The sequence below is a fragment of the Salmo trutta genome, chromosome 15 (genome assembly GCF_901001165.1).
Source record: "Salmo trutta chromosome 15, fSalTru1.1, whole genome shotgun sequence".
Lineage (NCBI taxonomy): Eukaryota > Metazoa > Chordata > Actinopteri > Salmoniformes > Salmonidae > Salmo > Salmo trutta.
The window spans coordinates 12,707,393-12,726,704 of NC_042971.1; the positions used below are offsets into that span (position 1 = coordinate 12,707,393).

The following is a 19,312-nucleotide window of genomic DNA, read 5'->3' on the forward strand; positions in this document are numbered from 1 at the left end:
TGCTGATGACACAACAGTGGTTGGCCTGATCACCGACAACGATGAGACGGCCTATAGGGAGGAGGTCAGAGAACTGGCAGTGTAGTGCCAGGACAACATCCTCTCCCTCAATGTGAGCAAGACTAAGGAGCTGATCGTGGACTACAGGAAAAGGCGGGCCGAACAGGACCCCATTCACATTGACGGGGCTGTAGTGGAGCGGGTCGAGAGTTTCAAGTTCCTTGGTGTCCACATCCCCAACGAACTGTCATGGTCCAAACATACCAAGACAGTTGTGAAGATTGCACGACAAAACCTTTCCCCCTCAGGAGACTGAAAAGATTTGGCAATGGTCCCCAGATCCTCAAAATGTTCTACAGCTGCACCATCGAGAGCATCCTGACCGGTTGCATCACCGCCTGGTATGGCAACTGCTCGGCATCTGACCGTAAGGCGCTACAGAGGGTAGTGCGAACGGCCCAGTACATCACTGGGGCCAAGCTTCCTGCCATCCAGGACCTATATAATAGGCGGTGTCAGAGGAAAGCCCATAAAATTGTCAGAGACTCCAGTCACCCAAGTTCTAGACTGTTTTCTCTGCTACTGTACGGCAAGCGGTACCGGAGCACCAAGTCTAGGACCAAGAGGCTTCTCAACAGTTTCTACCCACAAGCTGTAAGACTGCTGAACAATTAATACAATCGCCACCAGACAATTTACATTGACCCCCCCTTTTGTACACTGCTGCTACTCGCTGTTTATTATCTATGCATAGTCACTTCACCCTCACCTACATGTACAAATTATCTCAACTTACCCTCGCCTTATGCCCTTGGGGGAATAACCGTTGCCATCTTGAAAGGTGGTCCAAATGATTAGACAAGCAAGGGGAGTTTGCAACGTAAGGCCCCTCAGCCCTCGTTTTTAGTCGGCTTTGCAAGTGTACAATTATATTCACTCCGGGGCCTGAAACTCCCCATAATTCAATTTGCGACGATTGTACATCCGCTAAGAAAAGTCTGAGAACTTAAAAACAACATCAATGCAGAAGTCAACATACACATGTAAGTAAAAACAAATGCAAATAAGTTGTGCTACTTATGCACACGACGGCACAAACATGTCCCATAAAAAGTACATGTTTTTGTTTGGTTATCTTTTGGAAATTGTAGAAATAAAACATTTTCCTTCTTCAGAAGTTCCAGCTAGGCAGGCTAACATTAGTTAGCTAATTAATTTGCTAGCTATCACACAGTAGGTGTATATTAATAATTATATATTTAATATAAGTAGACATGCAGTCATAATTGACTGAAGCGCATATAAAGCAACCACAAGCGACCGGTGGCTGAAAACACAATCATCGCGGGATGAACGTGTGATGAATTTATGCCCAAGGGTGGTCCATTTAAAAATCGTTCCTTCCTCCCTCGCCCCTTGCCCTGCAAGTGTATACTCGTCAGACGTCATGTTACGTCATCAGAGTGTCCACTTAATTTGAGGGCTGAGGGGATAGGGTGTGTCTTTTAAGTGAGCAGACACTGTCTATTTTGCAAGTGAAGCCTGCCCAAGAAGGCAGCTGCAATGCAACGTTACAAAATATAGCTGCAATACAACAGTCCATAATACTGGGTCGTGACTCAATTGTCATTGTCAATTTTGGGTCCCCAGGCAAAACCAGTTGAGAACCACTGCTCTAGAATACTATAGTAAATACTACAATATTATCCACATAAAAAACGCTGTAGTAAATCGCACAATAATGTCCACAAAAACACAACAGTCTGCAAAAACACCACATTTCATTTGCACATACCCTGTCCATAAACCCTACCTTGCATATATCCTCCATATACCAATTTGTGCCACCCATAAGTAAGAAGTCTATATGCAAAGTATAGATCAAATATTGTCTTCCCTATAGGTTATAGAAAAGAGCTGAACTCTGAACTATCCATTCAGACCACAGTCCTACCTACAGGTTATTGAACATGAATTACTGTAATATATACTACAGTTTTATTTTACTACAGTATTTATACTATAGTTGACTGTAAATACTACAGTGAATAGTATAGTAAAGTCCTCAAAAACACTACAGTGAATACTATAGTATTTATACTATAGTATTTTTCCATGTGGGTAGTGTTGTAGGACATTTGATGTGGTGGAAATTGGCCAACGTATCCTCACCTAGAGGAGGAATATATTAGATTGTGTGATTCAGACTTCCCTGTTCAATAGTCGGGTTCCATTCCCTCAATATACTGTAGTGTTCTGACTAGAAGGACACAGTGACATAGCCAACCATTGTATTGGCGATACCTGACGAGGGAGACAAACTACCGTAAATTCCGGACTATAAGCCGCAACTTTTTTCCCAGGCTTTGAACCTCGCGGCTTAAACAATGACGCGGCTAATATATGGATTTTTCCCGCTTTCAATTTTTTTTTCTCCAAAAAAACACATTCTGTGACGTGCTCAGTTTTTTGGCGGCATGAAGCTTTCATTAGACCAATGAAATTGCCGAATGGGTTACGGTCAAACAACTTTTTTGTTTACTGTTTAGATTAAATCGAGCGCTTTCTAACTTCCCATCATTCTGATTACGGTAGTCATTTTGTCACCCTCATCATGGCAAAGACACGGAGAAATGCATATGATGCAGCTTTCAAGTTGAAGGCGATTGATCTGGCTGTTGGAAAAGGAAATAGAGCTGCTGCACGGGAGCTTGGTCTTAATGAGTCGATGATAAGACATTGGAAACAGCAGCGTGAGGAATTGACTCAGTGCAAAAAGACAACTAAAGCTTACTGCTAATTTTTTTTTTTTTGTTACAAGCCATGTTTCATTAAAGCCTGTGTAAAGTTCATTTGTTTCAATGTACTGGTAGGCACCTTCGGCTTATAGACATGTGTGGCTTATTTATGTTCAAAATATATTTATTTTTTTAATTCAGTGGGTGCGGCTTATATTCAGGTGCGCTTAATAGTCCGGAAATTACGGTAAATCGAAATGGATGCTAGCTGTGAGATGAGTCTTAACAAATGCTGGTCACCAGTAAAGAAAATATTATCATATACAGTACCAGTCAAAAGTTTGGACACACCTACTCATTCAAGGGTTTTTCTTTATTTTACTATTTTCTGCATTGTAGAATAATAGTGAAGACATATGGAATCATGTAGTAACCAAAAAAGTGTTGAACAAATAAAAATGTATTTTATATTTAAGATTATTCAAAGTAGCCGCCCTTTGCCTTGATGACAGCTTTGCACACTCTTGGCATTCTCTCAACCAGCTTCACCTGGAATGCTTTTCCAACAGTCTTGAAGGAGTTCCCACATATGCTGAACACTTGTTGGCTGCTTTTCCTTCAGTCTGTGGTCCAATTCATCTCAAACCATTTCAATTGGGTTGAGGTTGGGTGATTGTGGAGGCCAGGTCATCTGATGCAGCACTCCATCACTCTCCTTCTTGGTCAAATAGTCATTGGTCATTGTCCTGTTGAAAAACAGATGATAGTCCCACTATGCGCAACCAGATGGGATAGCGTATCGCTGCAGAATGCTGTGGTAGACATGCTGGTTAAGTGTGCCTTGAATTCTAAATAAATCACCGTCAGTGTCACCAGCAAAGCACCCCCACACCATCATACCTCCATGCTTCACGGTGGGAACCACACATGCAGAGATCATCTGTTCACCTACTCTGCGTCTCACAAACATGGCAGTTGGAACCAAAAATCTCAAATTTAGACTCTTCAGACCAAAGGACAGATGTCCACCGGTCTAATGTCCATTGCTCGTGTTTCTTAGCCCAAGCAAGTCTCTTCCTCTTATTGGTGTCCTTTAGTGAAAGTCTCCTCTGAACAGTTTATGTTGAGATGTGTCTGTAACTTGAACTCTGTGAAGCATTTATTTAGGCTGCATTTCTGAGGCTGGTAATTCTAATGAACGTGTCCTCTACAGAAGAGGTAACTCTGGATCTTCCTTTCCTGTGGCGGTCCTCATGAGAGCCAGTTTCACCATAGTGCTTGATGGTTTTTGCGACTGCACCTGAAGAAACTTTGAAAGTTCTTGAATTTTTCCGGATTGACTGATCTTCATGTCTTAAAGTAATGATGGACTGTTGTTTCTCTTTGCTTATTTGAGCTGTTCTTGCCATAATATGGACTTGGTATTTTACCAAATAGGGCTATCTTCTGTATACCACCCCTACCTTGTCACAACACAACTGATTGGCTCAAACGCATTAAGAAGGAAAGACATTCCACAAATGAACTTTTAACAAAGCCCTCATGTTAATTGACATGCATTCCAGGTGACTACCTTATTAAGCTGGATGAGAGAATGCAAAGATTGTGCGAATCTGTCATCAAGGCAAAGGGTGGCTAATCTTAAATCTAAAATATATTTTGATTTGTTTAACACTTTTTTTTGGTTACTACGTAATTCCGTATATGTTATTTCATAGTTTTGATGTCTTCACTATTATTCTGCAATGTGAAAAATAAAGAAAACCCTTGAATGAGTAAGTGTGTCCAAACTTTTGACTGGTACTGTAGATATGGACATATAGATAGATAAAGAAAATTCAATGTCTATGGATGTCAAATTAGTGTCATGGCATTAAACCAAATCCTGTGAGGTTTAGGGTTCATTGAGTTTATGAATAATGTAAAAAGTTCATAATTAATATTAATAGACCACATGCTTCTGTCAATATTACCAATACTCTTCAAATCTAGGTTAAAAGCTATCAATTGAATGCTTAAACACTCCCGTACTGGAATAATGTGTTTATATGTCATATGGATAACTGCCAAAGAATTGCTGTTAAAGCCCTAATACCCTTTAAGCAGCCATTTCACATGTTTAGGGTGTGTTATAAGCAAATGTAATTTAATGAACATTCTGACAGAACCAAACATGTGTCCTCACATTAACACCCAAGTCAATAGTCATTTAGCCTCTGTGCTCCCCTTTTTTACAAATCAGCTAGCTACATGTAAATCCCCTAGCCTAGCGCCCTGCCGAGATGGCGTGATGGGTGATATGGAGGGAGGCCATTGGAAACAGGGAAATGGTTTTATGGTGCATTATGATTAATTGTGGAAGTGAGGATGAAAATAGCCCTTCGGTCACTTGATTTGACACTGTACTAAACCAGAGTTTTACTGTGCTGCCACCACATTTATATTATGTTAGAGCGTTGCCGTGTGTACACGTTCTTTCACTCCTCTCTAAAGTAATCAGATTGCAAAACCATTCTAACATCTCTCAGCTATCATTTTACCTACATTTGCATAATGTTAATTAACCAATCATAGATTCAGGAGGAACAGAGAGAAAATCGGTCCTGTTATATGTTAATCTCCCACTATAAAATCATCTTGTCTACCAGGGAAATACACATTTGAAGCACCAAATTTCTACATCAAGTAGTTATATAGATGTACTTATTTGGATCACTCTATTGAAAGTAATGTATTCTGACATATTGGATTGTCTTTTTTAGGAATGTGGTTACGGAGCTATTTTTTTCCAGCGTCTGTCTGCCTCAACTTCATTTTGTGACCAATTTGGCTGCTGGGTTGTGAAAAATGTAATTAGTGAAGGTGTTTATTGAATCTGTTTGTCTCCACTGGGCTTAATATGGCAGGCAATGAACACGTTCTACCTCTACTCAGATGGCATTTCTGGAGACAAATGATGATGAGTTATATCCTGCATATTGACTTGTTTTCTCTCACCTTGTCACCAGACAAATGATGGTAGTAGTTGTTTGCGTGCTCTTTTGAACATATACCGATACTATAGTGTCAAACTCCATCGAATCTATTAAATAACATGTTTTAGATCTCCGCTTTGACAGGAAACCTGACTTCGCCGGCAGCTATTAAATTGAACGGTGTGTATCTCTCATTCGCAGGTCACTATCCTCATAGTCCTGGCCTTGGCCTTCCTGGCCTGCATAGTGTTCCTGGTGGTGTACAAGGCGTTTACCTACGACCACAGCTGCCCAGACGGATTCATATACAAGGTGAGTGGGCCCTGGAGGGTCTTAGTGTGTGTCACAAATGGCACCCTATTCCCTATATAGTGTATTCCTTTTGACTAGAGCCATATATGCCCTGGTCAAAAGTAGTGCACTACATAAGCAATAGGGTGCTATTTGGGACAGAGCGTTACAATACACTGGTTAATTGTCTGTACAGAGTCACCTTTAGAGGTTTTTGCTGTGGACTACAGGCATGTTAGCTGAAGTAAATCTCATTTAGACACAGCCACTGCACTCTCCAGAGGAAAAAACCCCAACTCTTTAGCAGAAAAAGCCCTTAGTGCTGTGCAACAGTGTGTAAATGAGGAGAGTATGATATTGAACCCTCCCCACTCTCTCCCTCTCTCCCCCCTGCAGCATAAGCGGTGCATCCCTGCCTCTCTGGAGGCCTACTACACTGCTCAGGATGCCAACTCCCGAGGGCGCTTCTATACGGTGATCAGCCACTACAGCATGGCCAAGCAGACCACCTCTCGCTCCGTCTCTCCCTGGCTCCCTGCTGGCGCTGCCCCGCACGATGCCAAGCCGCCCAACACAGACGGGCACTGAGTCTGCCTGCCCAACCCTCCCACCAACCCCACCTCGTCTGCCCGTCTCCATTCCAAGCTTTTAACAGGGAGTGTCTGTCTCCCCAGTGTCTTGCTTGGCTCAGAGTACTCTCACACCCGCCTTCCTGCCCGTATCCGAATCTCCCTTCTCTCCCGGCTGTCTCTGTTCTCTTTTCATGTCTCATCCCTCAATGTATTTATTATTTATCATCACTATTTTTTTTTAAACTTGTTATTGCTGTTTTGTATTTGATATCAAACAACTGTTTGTACAAAGGCACGAGTCAATGTTGAAATCCACTCAGAGTCAGTTTTTCTGAGCTGCTACTAACAGAGTCAAACTTCATTTTTCAGATGTGTGCGCCTGTTATCCGCTTGGCCTCCTGTAGTGTCATGACTGTGTGTAGTGGAAGGCATGTAATGATAAACACTAGGAACATGTTTCTGATTCAAGTCCAGGCTTATCTATGTCATTCTGTGCATAATCATACTGGAATACATTCTTATAAAAAAGGTTTTCCCAAGCGAGTATCGATTTGTACGTCGATGGAAGTTGAACATAAACACCAGTATAAAATAGATTTCCTGAATTATCTGAGCAAAGCTAGCTAAGTATTCTCTATCATGACGGTTTGATAACTGAACACTTTTCAAGGTACTGTATGTCATAGTTCCGTCATTGAGGCAAGCTGTATAAAGCCCAATGCATTCATGCTAGTTTCTTTGTGTGCATTGTTGTAGCTAGGTTTCATGACGTTTAAAAAAATAATTCAACGGGGGGGGAAAAAATGGCCTTATTGCCAGTTATGTTTCGCTTTAGAAAAACAGTCCAGATACTGTACACAACATGAATATGTGGGCCTAGCGAGGGATAAATATCCAAGACGTGGAGATGATGGGGAACAGTGTGCGTATCACTGTCTTTGCTAAAACTCTTGGTTCTGCAATGTTTTAGATACATTTTTAGATAAGCTTCTCTGTGTGGTTTAGTTCCGTTACCATTTTTTTTTTATGTCGTCAAAAACGCTTTTTGAACTATTGTGATTTTGGTAGATGATATGTAGCAAAGCCTGGAGTAGTTTCTCAGTGTGCATCCCATAGGTTTGAAATGGAAAAATAAAGCAAGCTGTGACCTGTACAGAAAGTATTTGTCCTGTTGTTTTCAAAGTTCCGGACTTCAAATCTCTTCATTATCCTCGGCCACATCTGTACAGTAGTGGTTGGATTCAATCTGTAGCGCCCGAAGATCAGCGTTGTAGCGTGATTCAATTGAAGTCAATGTTTCACTTTTTTTTCCTCTCATCAATCTACACACAATACCTCATAATGAGAGCAAAAACAGGTTTTTATATATTTTTGCAAAAGTGATTCGGAAAGTATTCAGACCCCTTGACTTTTTCCACCTTTTGTTACGTTACAGCCGTATTCTAAAATAGATTAAATTGTTTTTCTTCCCTCATCAATCTACACAAAATACCCCATAATGACAAAGCAAAAACAGGTTTTTAGAAATGTTAAAAAAATAAAAAACTGAAATATCACATTTAAATAAGTATTCAGACCCTTTGCTATGAGAGCTAAGGGGCATCCTGTTTCCATTGATCATCCTTGAGATGTTTCTACAACTTGATTGGAGTCCACCTGTGGTAAATTCAATTGATTGGACATGATTTGGATAGGCACATACCTGTCTATATAAGGTCCCACAGTTGACAGTGCATGTCAGAGCAAAAACCAAGCCATGAGGTCGAAGGAATAGTCCATAGAACTCAGAGACAGGATTGTGGAGAGCCATAGATCTGGGGAAGGGTACCAAAAAAGGTCCCCAAGAACACAGTGGCCTCCATCATTTTGAAATGGAAGAAGTTTGGAACCACTAAGACTCTTCCAAGAACTGGCCTCCCGGCCAAACTGAGAAATCGGGGGAGAAGGGCCTTGGTCAGGGAGGTGACCAAGAACCCTATGGTCACTCTGAGCTTTTTTAATCATAGCCCAAAAGTGGTTTATTAAATTCTTCCAACTATTCATGACTTTGTCAATCAACTTGCTCTTAATAAATCTGAATAATTGTGTTTTGTTTCTGTATCGATATGGACTTCAGTTCTTTAACCCATGGTAATGTTGGAAGATTAGTGTACATATATAAGTGTACAATTATAATAGGGAGAATAGGGTGTCAATTGCCTGCACTAACCATCGAACTGTGTGATGACACAGCCCAGTATTGCACCATGTGTCGTATTTAAACTGTTACGCCTTGGTCTGCGCTCCACTCCATAACAATTTAATTAGCCTACATGTCTTTTTTAAATATTATCAACTGTTACTAATGATCCTCGGCAACAACCACATGGCCGTGACGGTGTTTAAAGAGGAAGCAAATGAATTTAAACAAAACAATGGAATTAAATGGAATGATCATGTGGGCTATACCAACTGAAAGTAACGAACAGTAAATTGGCATTTGAATCTGTGCTGTTATTAGGCCTACTGACAGTCGATACTGACAGTGGTTAATATTTAACATGTTAGAAATAGGATACAGAGAAAGTCGGGTAGCCTATAATTAAGACATTAAGGGAGTGCCCATTCCAAGGCCTTTGATATAATAATATGCTTCAGTTTGCTGCCATGTGTCTGGTTTCTCATCTGTCTCCAGCGATTATAAGGTTAAATATATCTAAAACAAATGTCCTTTATATTTACAATTCCCTCATCCAAATGGATTATTCATTTACGTAGCTCGTATCAATAGCTTTCATCAAGTTGTAAATTACAGTGCATGGAGAATGGTGTTATTTATATCTGAAAAAATAAAGTAGATGCTTTTTCCACTTGGAACCGATAGGTTCTCTAGACCAGGGTTTCCCAAACTCGGTCCTGGGGCCCCAGCCTGGGTCCACATTTTGGTGTTTGCCCTAACACCACACAGCTGATTCAAATAACCAACACATCATCAAGCTTTGATTATTTGAATCAGCTGTGTAGTGCAAGGGCAAAAACCACAACGTGCACCCAGGAGGAACCCCAGGACCGAGTTTGGGAAACCGTGCGCTAGACCTTCTTCATAGTTTCCTCCCGCGTAAAGGCGTTGGAATTAAGTCAAGGTCAGAATACAATCTATCTGTAGACACACCTCCACCACACTTTCATTTATTTGCTTAAATTCAAGGTCAGAATAGGCATAGAGAGAAAAGTGTATAAAAAGGGAATTACGTTCCATTTATGTGCTCTTAACTCGGCCCAGAATTGGGCCCTAAGTGACTTTGAGAATTTGGCCAGTAGAATCATTCTGCCATAGGTATTACCAATCCCATTGTGTCACTAGCGGCGACTGTGGGGTAATGCTGACTATGGGGTAAGTAAATAAAGAAACTAAGCCATATGTTTGGTAATTGTCTCTCAGGATCAATGGATGAAACACTTTTTGTCAATAAAATTACTTATATTTCAAATTTTGGTGTACCGCCCCTTTAAATTGCAGTAATTTTTACCACATAAATATGCCAGAATTTATATTTACTTCAAAATTCTAAAAACTAAATAACACTACAATGGAATTATGGTAAATCAGCTTTTTAGTACTAATGTGGACTGTACAGTCATGGCCAAAAGTTTCGAGAATGACACAAATATACTTTTTCACAAAGTCTGCTGCCTCAGTTTGTATGATGGCAATTTGCATATACTCCAGAATGTTATGAAGAGTGATCAGATTAATTTCAATTAATTGCATAGTCCCTCTTTGCCATGCAAATGAACTGAATCCCCCAAAAACATTTCCACTGCATTTCAGCCCTGCCACAAAAGGACCAGCTGACATCATGTCAGTGATTCTCTCGCTAACACAGGTGTGAGTGTTGACGAGGACAAGGCTGGAGATCACTCTGTCATGCTGATTGAGTTCGAATAACAGACTGGAAGCTTCAAAACGAGGGTGGTGCTTGGAATCATTGTTCTTCCTCTGTCAATCATGGTTACCTGCAAGGAAACACGTGCCGTCATCATTGCTTTGCACAAAAAGGGCTTCACAAGCAAGGATATTGCTGCCAGTAAGATTGCACCTAACTCAACCGTTAATTGGATCATCAAGAACTTCAAGGAGAGCGGTTCAATTGTTGTGAAGAAGGCTTCAGGGCACCCAAGAAAGTCTAGCAAGAGCCAGGACTGTCTCCTAAAATTGATTCAGCTGCGGGATCGGGGCACCAACAGTACAGAGCTTGCTCAGGAATGGCAGCAGGCAGGTGTGAGTGCATCTGCACGCACAGTGAGGCAAAGACGTTTGGAGGATGGCCTGGTGTCAGGAAGGGCAGCAAAGAAGCCACTTCTCTCCAGGAAAAACATCAGGGACAGACTGATATTCTGCAAAAGGTACAGGGATTGGACTGCTGAGGACTGGGGTAAAGTCATTTTCTCTGATGAATCCCCTTTCCGATTGTTTGGGGCATCCGGGAAAAAAGCTTGTCTGGAGAAGACAAGGTGAGCTCTACCATCAGTCCTCTGTCATGCCAACAGTAAAGCATCCTGAGACCATTCATGTGTGGGGTTGCTTCTCAGCCAAGGGAGTGGGCTCACTCACAATTTTGCCTAAGAACACAGCCATGAATAAAGAATGGTACCAACACATCCTCCGATAGCAACTTCTCCCAACCATCCAGGAACAGTTTGGTGACGAACAAAGCCTTTTCCAGCATGATGGAGCACCTTGCCATAAGGCAACAGTGATTACAACTAAGTGGCTCGAGGAACAAAACATTGATATTTTGAGTCAATGGCCAGGAAACTCCCCAGACCTGAATCCCAGTGAGAACTTCTTGTCAATCCTCAAGAGGCGGGTGGACAAACAAAAACCCACAAATTCTGACAAACTCCAAGCATTGATTATGCAAGAATAGGCTGCCATCTGTCAGGATGTGGCCCAGAAGTTAATTGACAGCATGCCAGGGCGGATTGCAGAGGTCTTGAAAAAGAAGGGTCAACACTGCAAATATTGACTCTTTGCATCAACCCTCTGTTCCCCCATGTCCTTGTATAGAATTGTTTATTGTAAGTGCTTGTGCACGTTATGTCTGGTGTGCGTTGTGTTTTGTACCCATTTATGGATTGTTCTGTTTTTCGGTGGTTTTTATTATTAAACTGCGCCGTTGGAAACACAGTTTTTTGCTCTCCTGCGCCTGACGTCTCTGCCGCCAGTACGCACCCCTTACAGAATTCCCGACCAAACTTATGGAGTCAGCAGGAGCAGGTACCCCGGCTACAGGGGTGGAGGAGCGCGTCCGGGAGCACGCAGCAATGCTCCACCATCTTGGCACCGCCATGGACCGCATTGTCCAGACAATGGACCGCTGGGAGAGACAGGGAGTTCTCCACTACACGGGTCTCCACTACACGCCCCACCTTTTTTTGGTCCCAGTGGGATTCATCTCTCCCTTCCCCAGGAATATGATGGGACGGCTGCGAACTGCCAGGGGTTCCTGTTGCAGCTGGACTTATACCTGGCAACCGTCCACCCGGCTCCTTCGGGCCGTGAGAGGGTGTCCACCCTCGTCTTGTGCCTCACCGGGAAAGCCCTGGAGTGGGCCAACGCAGTGTGGAGAGAGGGAGATGCGGCATTGGACCAGTTTGAGGAGTTCACCCGCCACTTCCAGGCAGTCTTCGACCACCCGCCCGAGGGTAGAGCGGCGGGTGAACGCCTCTTCCATCTGAGGCAGGGGACGAGGAGCGCCCAGGCGTTCGCCCTGGAGTTTTGGACCCTGGCTGCCGGCGTGGGATGGAACGGCAGGACCCTGATCGACCATTATCGCTGCAGTCTGCGCGAGGACGTCCGTCGGGAGTTGGCCTGCAGAGACACCACCCTCACGTTCGACCAGCTGGTGGACCTGTCCATCCGGCTGGATAACCTGCTGGCTACCCGCGGACGTTCAGATCGGGGCCTGTTGGTTCCATCCCCCCGTACCCCCTCTCCGATACCCATGGAGCTGGGAGGGGTGGTGTGCAGGGAGACCGGAGGGGGTTCCAGCTCGTGCACCATCTGTGGCTGCAGAGGTCACACTGCCGGTCGGTGTCGGGTTGGTTTCTCTGGGTATCGAGGCAGCAGGCAGGGCGCTCTGGCGTCACCCCAGGTGAGCCGGCACCATTCTCACCCAGAGCCCTCTGTTGCACATATGTTTGTGTATGTCACTTTTCCTGAATTTTCCCCTCATTCCCAGCATAAGGCACTCATCGATTCAGGCACGGCTGGGAATTTTATAGACAGATTGTTCGCCCATAGTCTAGGGATCCCCATTGTTCCTGTGGCTGTGCCCTTCCCCGTTCACACCTTAGATAGTCGACCATTAGGGTCAGGGTTGATTAGGGAGGCCACCGCTCCTCTGGGCATGGTGACGCAGGGGGGTCACAAGGAGAGAATTCGTCTCTACCTTATTGACTCTCCTGCATTTCCCGTGGTGCTAGGCCTACCCTGGTTAGATTGTCATGACCCCACTGTTTCTTGGCCACAGAGGGCTCTCACGGGGTGGTCGCAAGAGTGCTCGGGGAGGTATTTAGGGGTTTCCGTTGGTGCTACTACGGTGGAAAGTCCAGACCAGGTCTCCACCGTATGTCTCCGAATCCCTGCGTCAGGGGTACATTCGGTCCTCCACTTCACCCGGCTCGAGTTTCATTTTTGTGAAGAAGAAGGAGGGAGGTCTGCACCTGTGTATTGACTATTGGGGTCTGAACCAGATCACTGTGAGGTATAGTTACCCGCTACAGCTCATAGCCACAGTGATTGATAATAAATAAAGATCTTTAGGGTTACGGTATATTTTGGAGTGTTAAACTAGATCTCAGGAGCGCTTACAACCTGGTGCGTATCCGGGAGGGAGACGAGTGGAAGATGGCTTTCAGTACTACCTCAGGGCACTATGAGTACCTCGTCATCATGAACGGGTTGATGAATGCGCTATCAGTTTTCTAAGCCTTTGTAGACGAGATTTTCAGGGACCTGCACGGTCAGGGTGTAGTGTTGTATATTGATGACATTCTGATATACTCCGAGCATGTGTCCCTGGTGCGTAGGGTGCTTGGTCGCCTGTTTGAGCATGACCTGTACGTCAAGGCTGAGAAATGCCTGTTATTCCAGCAGTCCGTCTCCTTCCTAGGGTATCGCATTTCCACCTCAGGGGTGGAGATGGAGAGTGACCGCATTTCAGCCGTGCGTAATTGGCCGACTCCCACCACGGTAAAGGAGGTGCAGCGGTTCTTAGTGTTTGCCAACTACTTCCGGAGGTTTATCCAGGGATTTGGTCAGGTAGCGGCTCCCATTACCTCACTGCTGAAGGGGGGCCCGGTACGCTTGCAGTGGTCAGCTGAGGCAGACAGGGCTTTTAGTCACCTGAGAGCTCTGTTAACCTCGGCTCCCGTGCTGGCCCATCCGGATCCCTCTTTGGCGTTCATAGTGGAGGTGGACATGTCCGAGGCTGGGATAGGAGCTGTGCTCTCTCAGCGCTCGGGTACGCCACCGAAGCCCCGCCCCTGTGCCTTCTTCTCGAAGAAGCTCAGCCTGGCGGAGCGAAACTATGGCGTGGGGGACCGGGAGCTGTTGGCTGTCATCAAGGCCTTGAAGGCGTGGAGACATTGGCTTGAGGGGGCTAGACACCTTTTTCTCATCTGGACTGACCACCGTAATCTGGAGTACATCTGGGCGGCGAGGAGATTGAACCCTCGCCAGGCAAGGTGGGCCATGTTTTTCCCCCATTTTGTGTTTACCCTTTCCTACAGACCAGGCTCCCAGAACGTGAAGGCAGGCGCATTGTCCCGGCTGTATGACACAGAGGAGCGGCCCATGGATCCCACTCTCATACTCCCCGCCTCCTGCCTGGTGGCGCCGGTAGTGTGGGAGCTGGACACTGACATTGAGCAGGCGTTACGTTCATAGCCCACTCCCGTCCAGTGTCCCGCTGGGTGTCTGTACATCCCGTCTGCTGTTCGTGACCGGTTGATCTATTGGGCCAACACATCACCCTCCTCTGGTCATTCTGGGATTGGTCAGACAGTGCGCTGTTTGAGCGGGAGGTACTGGTGGCCTACCTTGGCTAAGGACGTGAGGGTTTATGTTTCCTCCTGCTCGGTGTGCGCCCAGTGTAAGGATCCTAGGCACCTGCCCAGAGGTAAGCTACACCCCTTACCCGTTCCACAACTGCCTTGGTCGCACCTGTCGGTGGATTTTCTGACCGATCTTCCACTCTCACAGGGTAACACCGTGATCCTGGTTGTTGTGGATTGTTTCTCTAAGTCCTGTCGTCTCCTCCCTCTGCCTGGTATCCCTACGGCCCTACAGACTGCGGAGGCCTTGTTTACGCACGTCTTCCGGCACTACAGGGTGCCTGAGGATATAGTGTCTGATTGAGGTCCCCAGTTCACATCTAGGGTCTGGAAGGCATTCATGGAATGTCTGGGGGTCTTGATCAGCCTTACTTCAGGGTTTCACCCCAAGAGTAATGGGCAGGTGGAGAGAGTAAACTAGGATGTGGGCAGGTTTCTGCGGTCCTATTGCCAGGACCGGCCGGGGGAGTGGGCGGTGTTCGTGCCTTGGGCTGAGATGGCACAGAACTCACTTCGCCTCTCCTCCACTAACCTCTCTCCCTTCCAGTGCGTACTGGGGCACCAGCTGGTTCTGGTGCCTTGGCATCAGAGTCAGACCGAGGTCCCTGCGGTGGACGATTGGTACAGGCGCGCGGAGGAGACATGGGAGGCTGTCTGTGTTCACCTTCAGCAGGCCGTGACGCACAAAAAGGAGAACGCAGATCGCCACCGCAGTGAGGCCGGGTCTGGCTCTCGACCCGAAACCTGCCCCCCCGCCTGCCCAGCCGGAAGCTGGGTCCGCGGTTGATGGGGCCATTTAAAGTCCTGTGGAGAGTGAACGAGGTTTGTTATAGGTTACAACTTCCACCCGATTACCGTATTAACCCCTCGTTCCATGTGTCTCTCCTCAGGCCGGTGGTGGCTGGTCCGCTCCAGGAGTCTGAGGTGCGGGAGGTTCCTCCGCCCCCTCTGGACATCGGGGGGGCCCCGGCGTACTCCGTTCGCGCCATACTGGATTCGAGGCGCCGGGTGAGGGGCCTTCAGTATCTCGTGGAGTGGGAGGGGTACGGTCCGGAGGAGAGGTGCTGGGTTCCGGTCGAGGACGTGTTGGACCCTTCAATGCTGCAGGAGTTCCATCGTCTTTGTCCGGATCGCCCTCGCCTCGCCCTCCGGGTCGTCCCCGAGGACGGTGTCGGCGCGCAGCTGGAGCTGCGCGTCAAGGGGGGGTTTCCACCACTGTATACCATGCATATCACAAGGATATACTATAGGTACAGATATACAGTACAGTAATACCTTACCTGTTCTTTGTTATTGCTGCCTCACAGGGAGGCAGTGTGTTGTGTCTCTGCAGAGAGTCAGTGACTGACAGGGTTATTATATCTACTGTTCTAATTAGCGCTTCTTCTCTGAGCTCTCTGCTCCCCATATGCTCACAACGGGAAACCTCAGACACATCTTGAATGTCAAGATTCAGATCAAAACGCAACTAGGAGCTGGGAAAACACATGCAATTAGATATTCATAGGGCAGAGGCAACGTGAAACAGGAGAGATTTGTTGCATAAACATTGAACAATGTCAGTAAACAGGATGATTGAATAACTCCAGGGACAATACAAGCAAGATACAGCACATTCCTTTACATACACTATCAGAAAGTATTCACACCCCTTGACTTTATCCACATTTTGATGTGTTACAGTCTGAATTTAAAATGGATTAAATGTAGTTTTTTTGTCACTGGCCTGTACACAATACCCCATAATGTTGAAAATGTTTACAAATTAATAAAAAATGAAAAGCTGAAATGTCTTGAGTAAATACATACTCAACCCTTTTGTTATGGCAAGCCTAAATAAGTTCAGGAGAAAACATTTGCTTAACAAGTCACTGTAAGTTGCATGGAGTCATTGTGTGCAATAATAGTGTTTAACATGATTTTTGAATGAATACTTCCTCTCTCTACCCCACAGATATAATTATATGTAAGGTCTCTCAGTCGAGCAGTGGATTTCAAACACAGATTCAACCACAAAGAAAAAGGTTTTCTAATGTCTCGCAAAGAAGGGATCCTATTGGTAGATGGGTAAAAATAAAACAAGCAGACATTAAATATCCCTTTGAGCATGGTGAAGTTATGACACTTTGAATGGTAAATCAATACACCCAGTCACTATAAAGATACAGGCGTCCTTCATAACTCAGTTGACAGAGAGGAAGGAAACCGCTCAGGGATTTCACCGCCAATGGTGACTTTAAAACAGCTACAGAGTTGAATTGCTGTGATAGGAGAAAACAGGATGGATAAACAACATTGTAGTTACTCCACAATACTAACCTAATTGACAGACTGACAAGAAGGAAATCTATACAAAAGAAAAAATATTCCAAAACATGCATCCTGTTTGCAACAAGGCACTAAAGTATTACTGCAAAAAATGTGTTATAATTGGGGCAAATCCAACACAACACATTACTGAGTACCACTCCATATTTTCAAGCATAGTGTTGGCTGCATCATGTTATAGGTATGCTTGTATTCGATAAGGATTGGGGAGTTTTTCAGGATAAAAAATACATGGAATGGAGCTAAGCACAGGCAAAATCCTAGATTAAAACCTGGTTCAGTCTGCTTTCCACCAAACACTGGGAGACAAATTCACCTTTCAGCAGGACAATAACCGAAAACACAAGGCCAAATCTACACTGGAGTTGCTTACCAAGAAGACATGAAATGTTCCTGAGTGTCCAAGTTACAGTTTCTTGAAAATTGATGGCAAGACTTGAAAATGGTTATTTAGCAATGATCAACAAACAATTTGACAGATCTTCAAGAATTTCGAAAGGAATAATGGCCAAATATTGTACAATCGAGGCGTGCAAAACACTTACCCAGAAAGACTCACTGTAATCATTGCTAAAGGTGATTCTAACATGTATTGACTCAGGGGTGTGAATTCTTATGTGAATGAGATATTTTTGTATTTAATTTGTTAATAAATTAACAAAAATTGCTAAAAACATGTTTCCCCTTTGTCATTATGGGGTAATGTGTGTATATGTGTCACGTTCGTCGTATGGAGTGGACCAAAACGCAGCGGGAATGTAAGTGCTCATCTTCTTCTTTATTTATAAAGAAACGTGATACAAAACACTTAAACAAAACAACGACGAAAAAACAGTCTCGTCAGGACAAAATGACTATACAGAGAAACAACTACCCACAAATCCCAATGAAAACACACCCCTATTAAATAGAACCTTCAAATAGAGGCAACGAGGAACAGCTGCCTCCAATTGAAGGTCAACCCAATAAACTAGACATAGAAATAGAAAACCTAGAACGAACATAGAAATATGCTAACATAGAACATTAACCAAAAAGCCCCAAAACACCCTAAACAAACACCCCCTGCCACGCCCTGACCAAACTATAATAACAAACAACCCATTTTACTGGTCAGGACGTGACAATATGGGTGTAACATTAATGCTGTAACACAACAAAATGTGTAATAAGTCAAGGGGTATGAATACTTTATGAAGGCACTGTGTAGTAGATACTACCTGACTGCAATTAGTATTGGTCTTTGATTCTCATTCATCATCTCAAAGCAAGCCTTATGTCATTAAGAGAGGGTTGATTGTTAATATTGAACCAATATTTACCTCTATCAAAGGTTGATTCCTAAATGGGGATTTTCATAATTGAAAATAGCCTCAATTGTTAGGCTGTCCAGGTTTATCAAACCCAATAAACCCTGCACTAGTCAAGTCACTGTTAGAGAAGACATACCTTTTGTCTTTGTGGACAGTCTTTACTATCTGTGAAGAGAGCAGGACAGGAGATAATAGAGGTCTATGCAGCCTTGGCACTGACTGACACCCTCGTGAATTACTGTTGACACGTGGAAATGAACAGCCATTTATTTTCTCACCGAAACAGCCATGTTTAAAACATCAATGTTAAAACTGACGCTTTGATTGGTTGTTTTCAATGCTGGCCGATAGTACCCCCACCTTCCTCTCCCTCCTTCTCTCTTTTATTTGCTTTATCTTTAATTGAACAGACTTCATTTTCAAAGACACTTTCCTTGTTGCAGGATTTCTTGGTGAGTTCTTAGAGAGCATAGAGCACCATTTCCAGATTTCAATATTTCAGGCTGAATATGAAAAGTGGGTGGTGTAATCACAACAAGGTGTATTGTCAGACTGCAATGTTTGACAGAGTGGCTCCAGCCTGAGATGCCAATGATTCAGGTACATTGGATGCTGCTCTTAGGCATTGCTAGAGGAGTGTTGTGTAGGACTTACCCACTGTAAGCCATCTGTGTTGTTGTCTCCCAAATTTCACCCTATTCCCTATAAAGTACACTACTTTTGACCAGTGGGAGCTGGTCAAAAGTAGTGCACTACATAGGGAATAGGGTGCCATTTGAGATGCAAACTGTGTGTCTACACCTTCATCTCCTCCACCTGCTGTCGTGCTGTCAGAGAAAGGCTGCAGCTCAGCTGGACACCCAGGCAGGGGGACACAAGCACCAGGGGAGACATTAAGTAAACAAGGTCAAAACAGAACACATACACATAACATGCACACACTCACACACACAGAAACACAGACATGCACACACACACACGCACAAACAAACACA

At 44.5% G+C, this 19,312-nt stretch overlaps 1 protein-coding gene across 2 annotated transcripts in view; it reads left to right on the top strand.

Moving 5' to 3' along the window:
- Window positions 1–7,735, top strand: part of LOC115148504 (neuronal vesicle trafficking-associated protein 2) — a 40,811-nt gene extending 33,076 nt beyond the window's left edge. For both annotated transcript variants that reach the window (XM_029690443.1, XM_029690442.1), the window contains exons 4-5: window positions 5,915–6,025; window positions 6,401–7,735. In XM_029690443.1, coding sequence (XP_029546303.1) covers window positions 5,915–6,025; window positions 6,401–6,592 — 303 coding nt within the window. In that variant the 3' untranslated portion in view covers window positions 6,593–7,735. The remainder of the gene's footprint in view (window positions 1–5,914; window positions 6,026–6,400) is intronic.
- The last annotated feature ends 11,577 nt before the right edge of the window (window positions 7,736–19,312 follow it).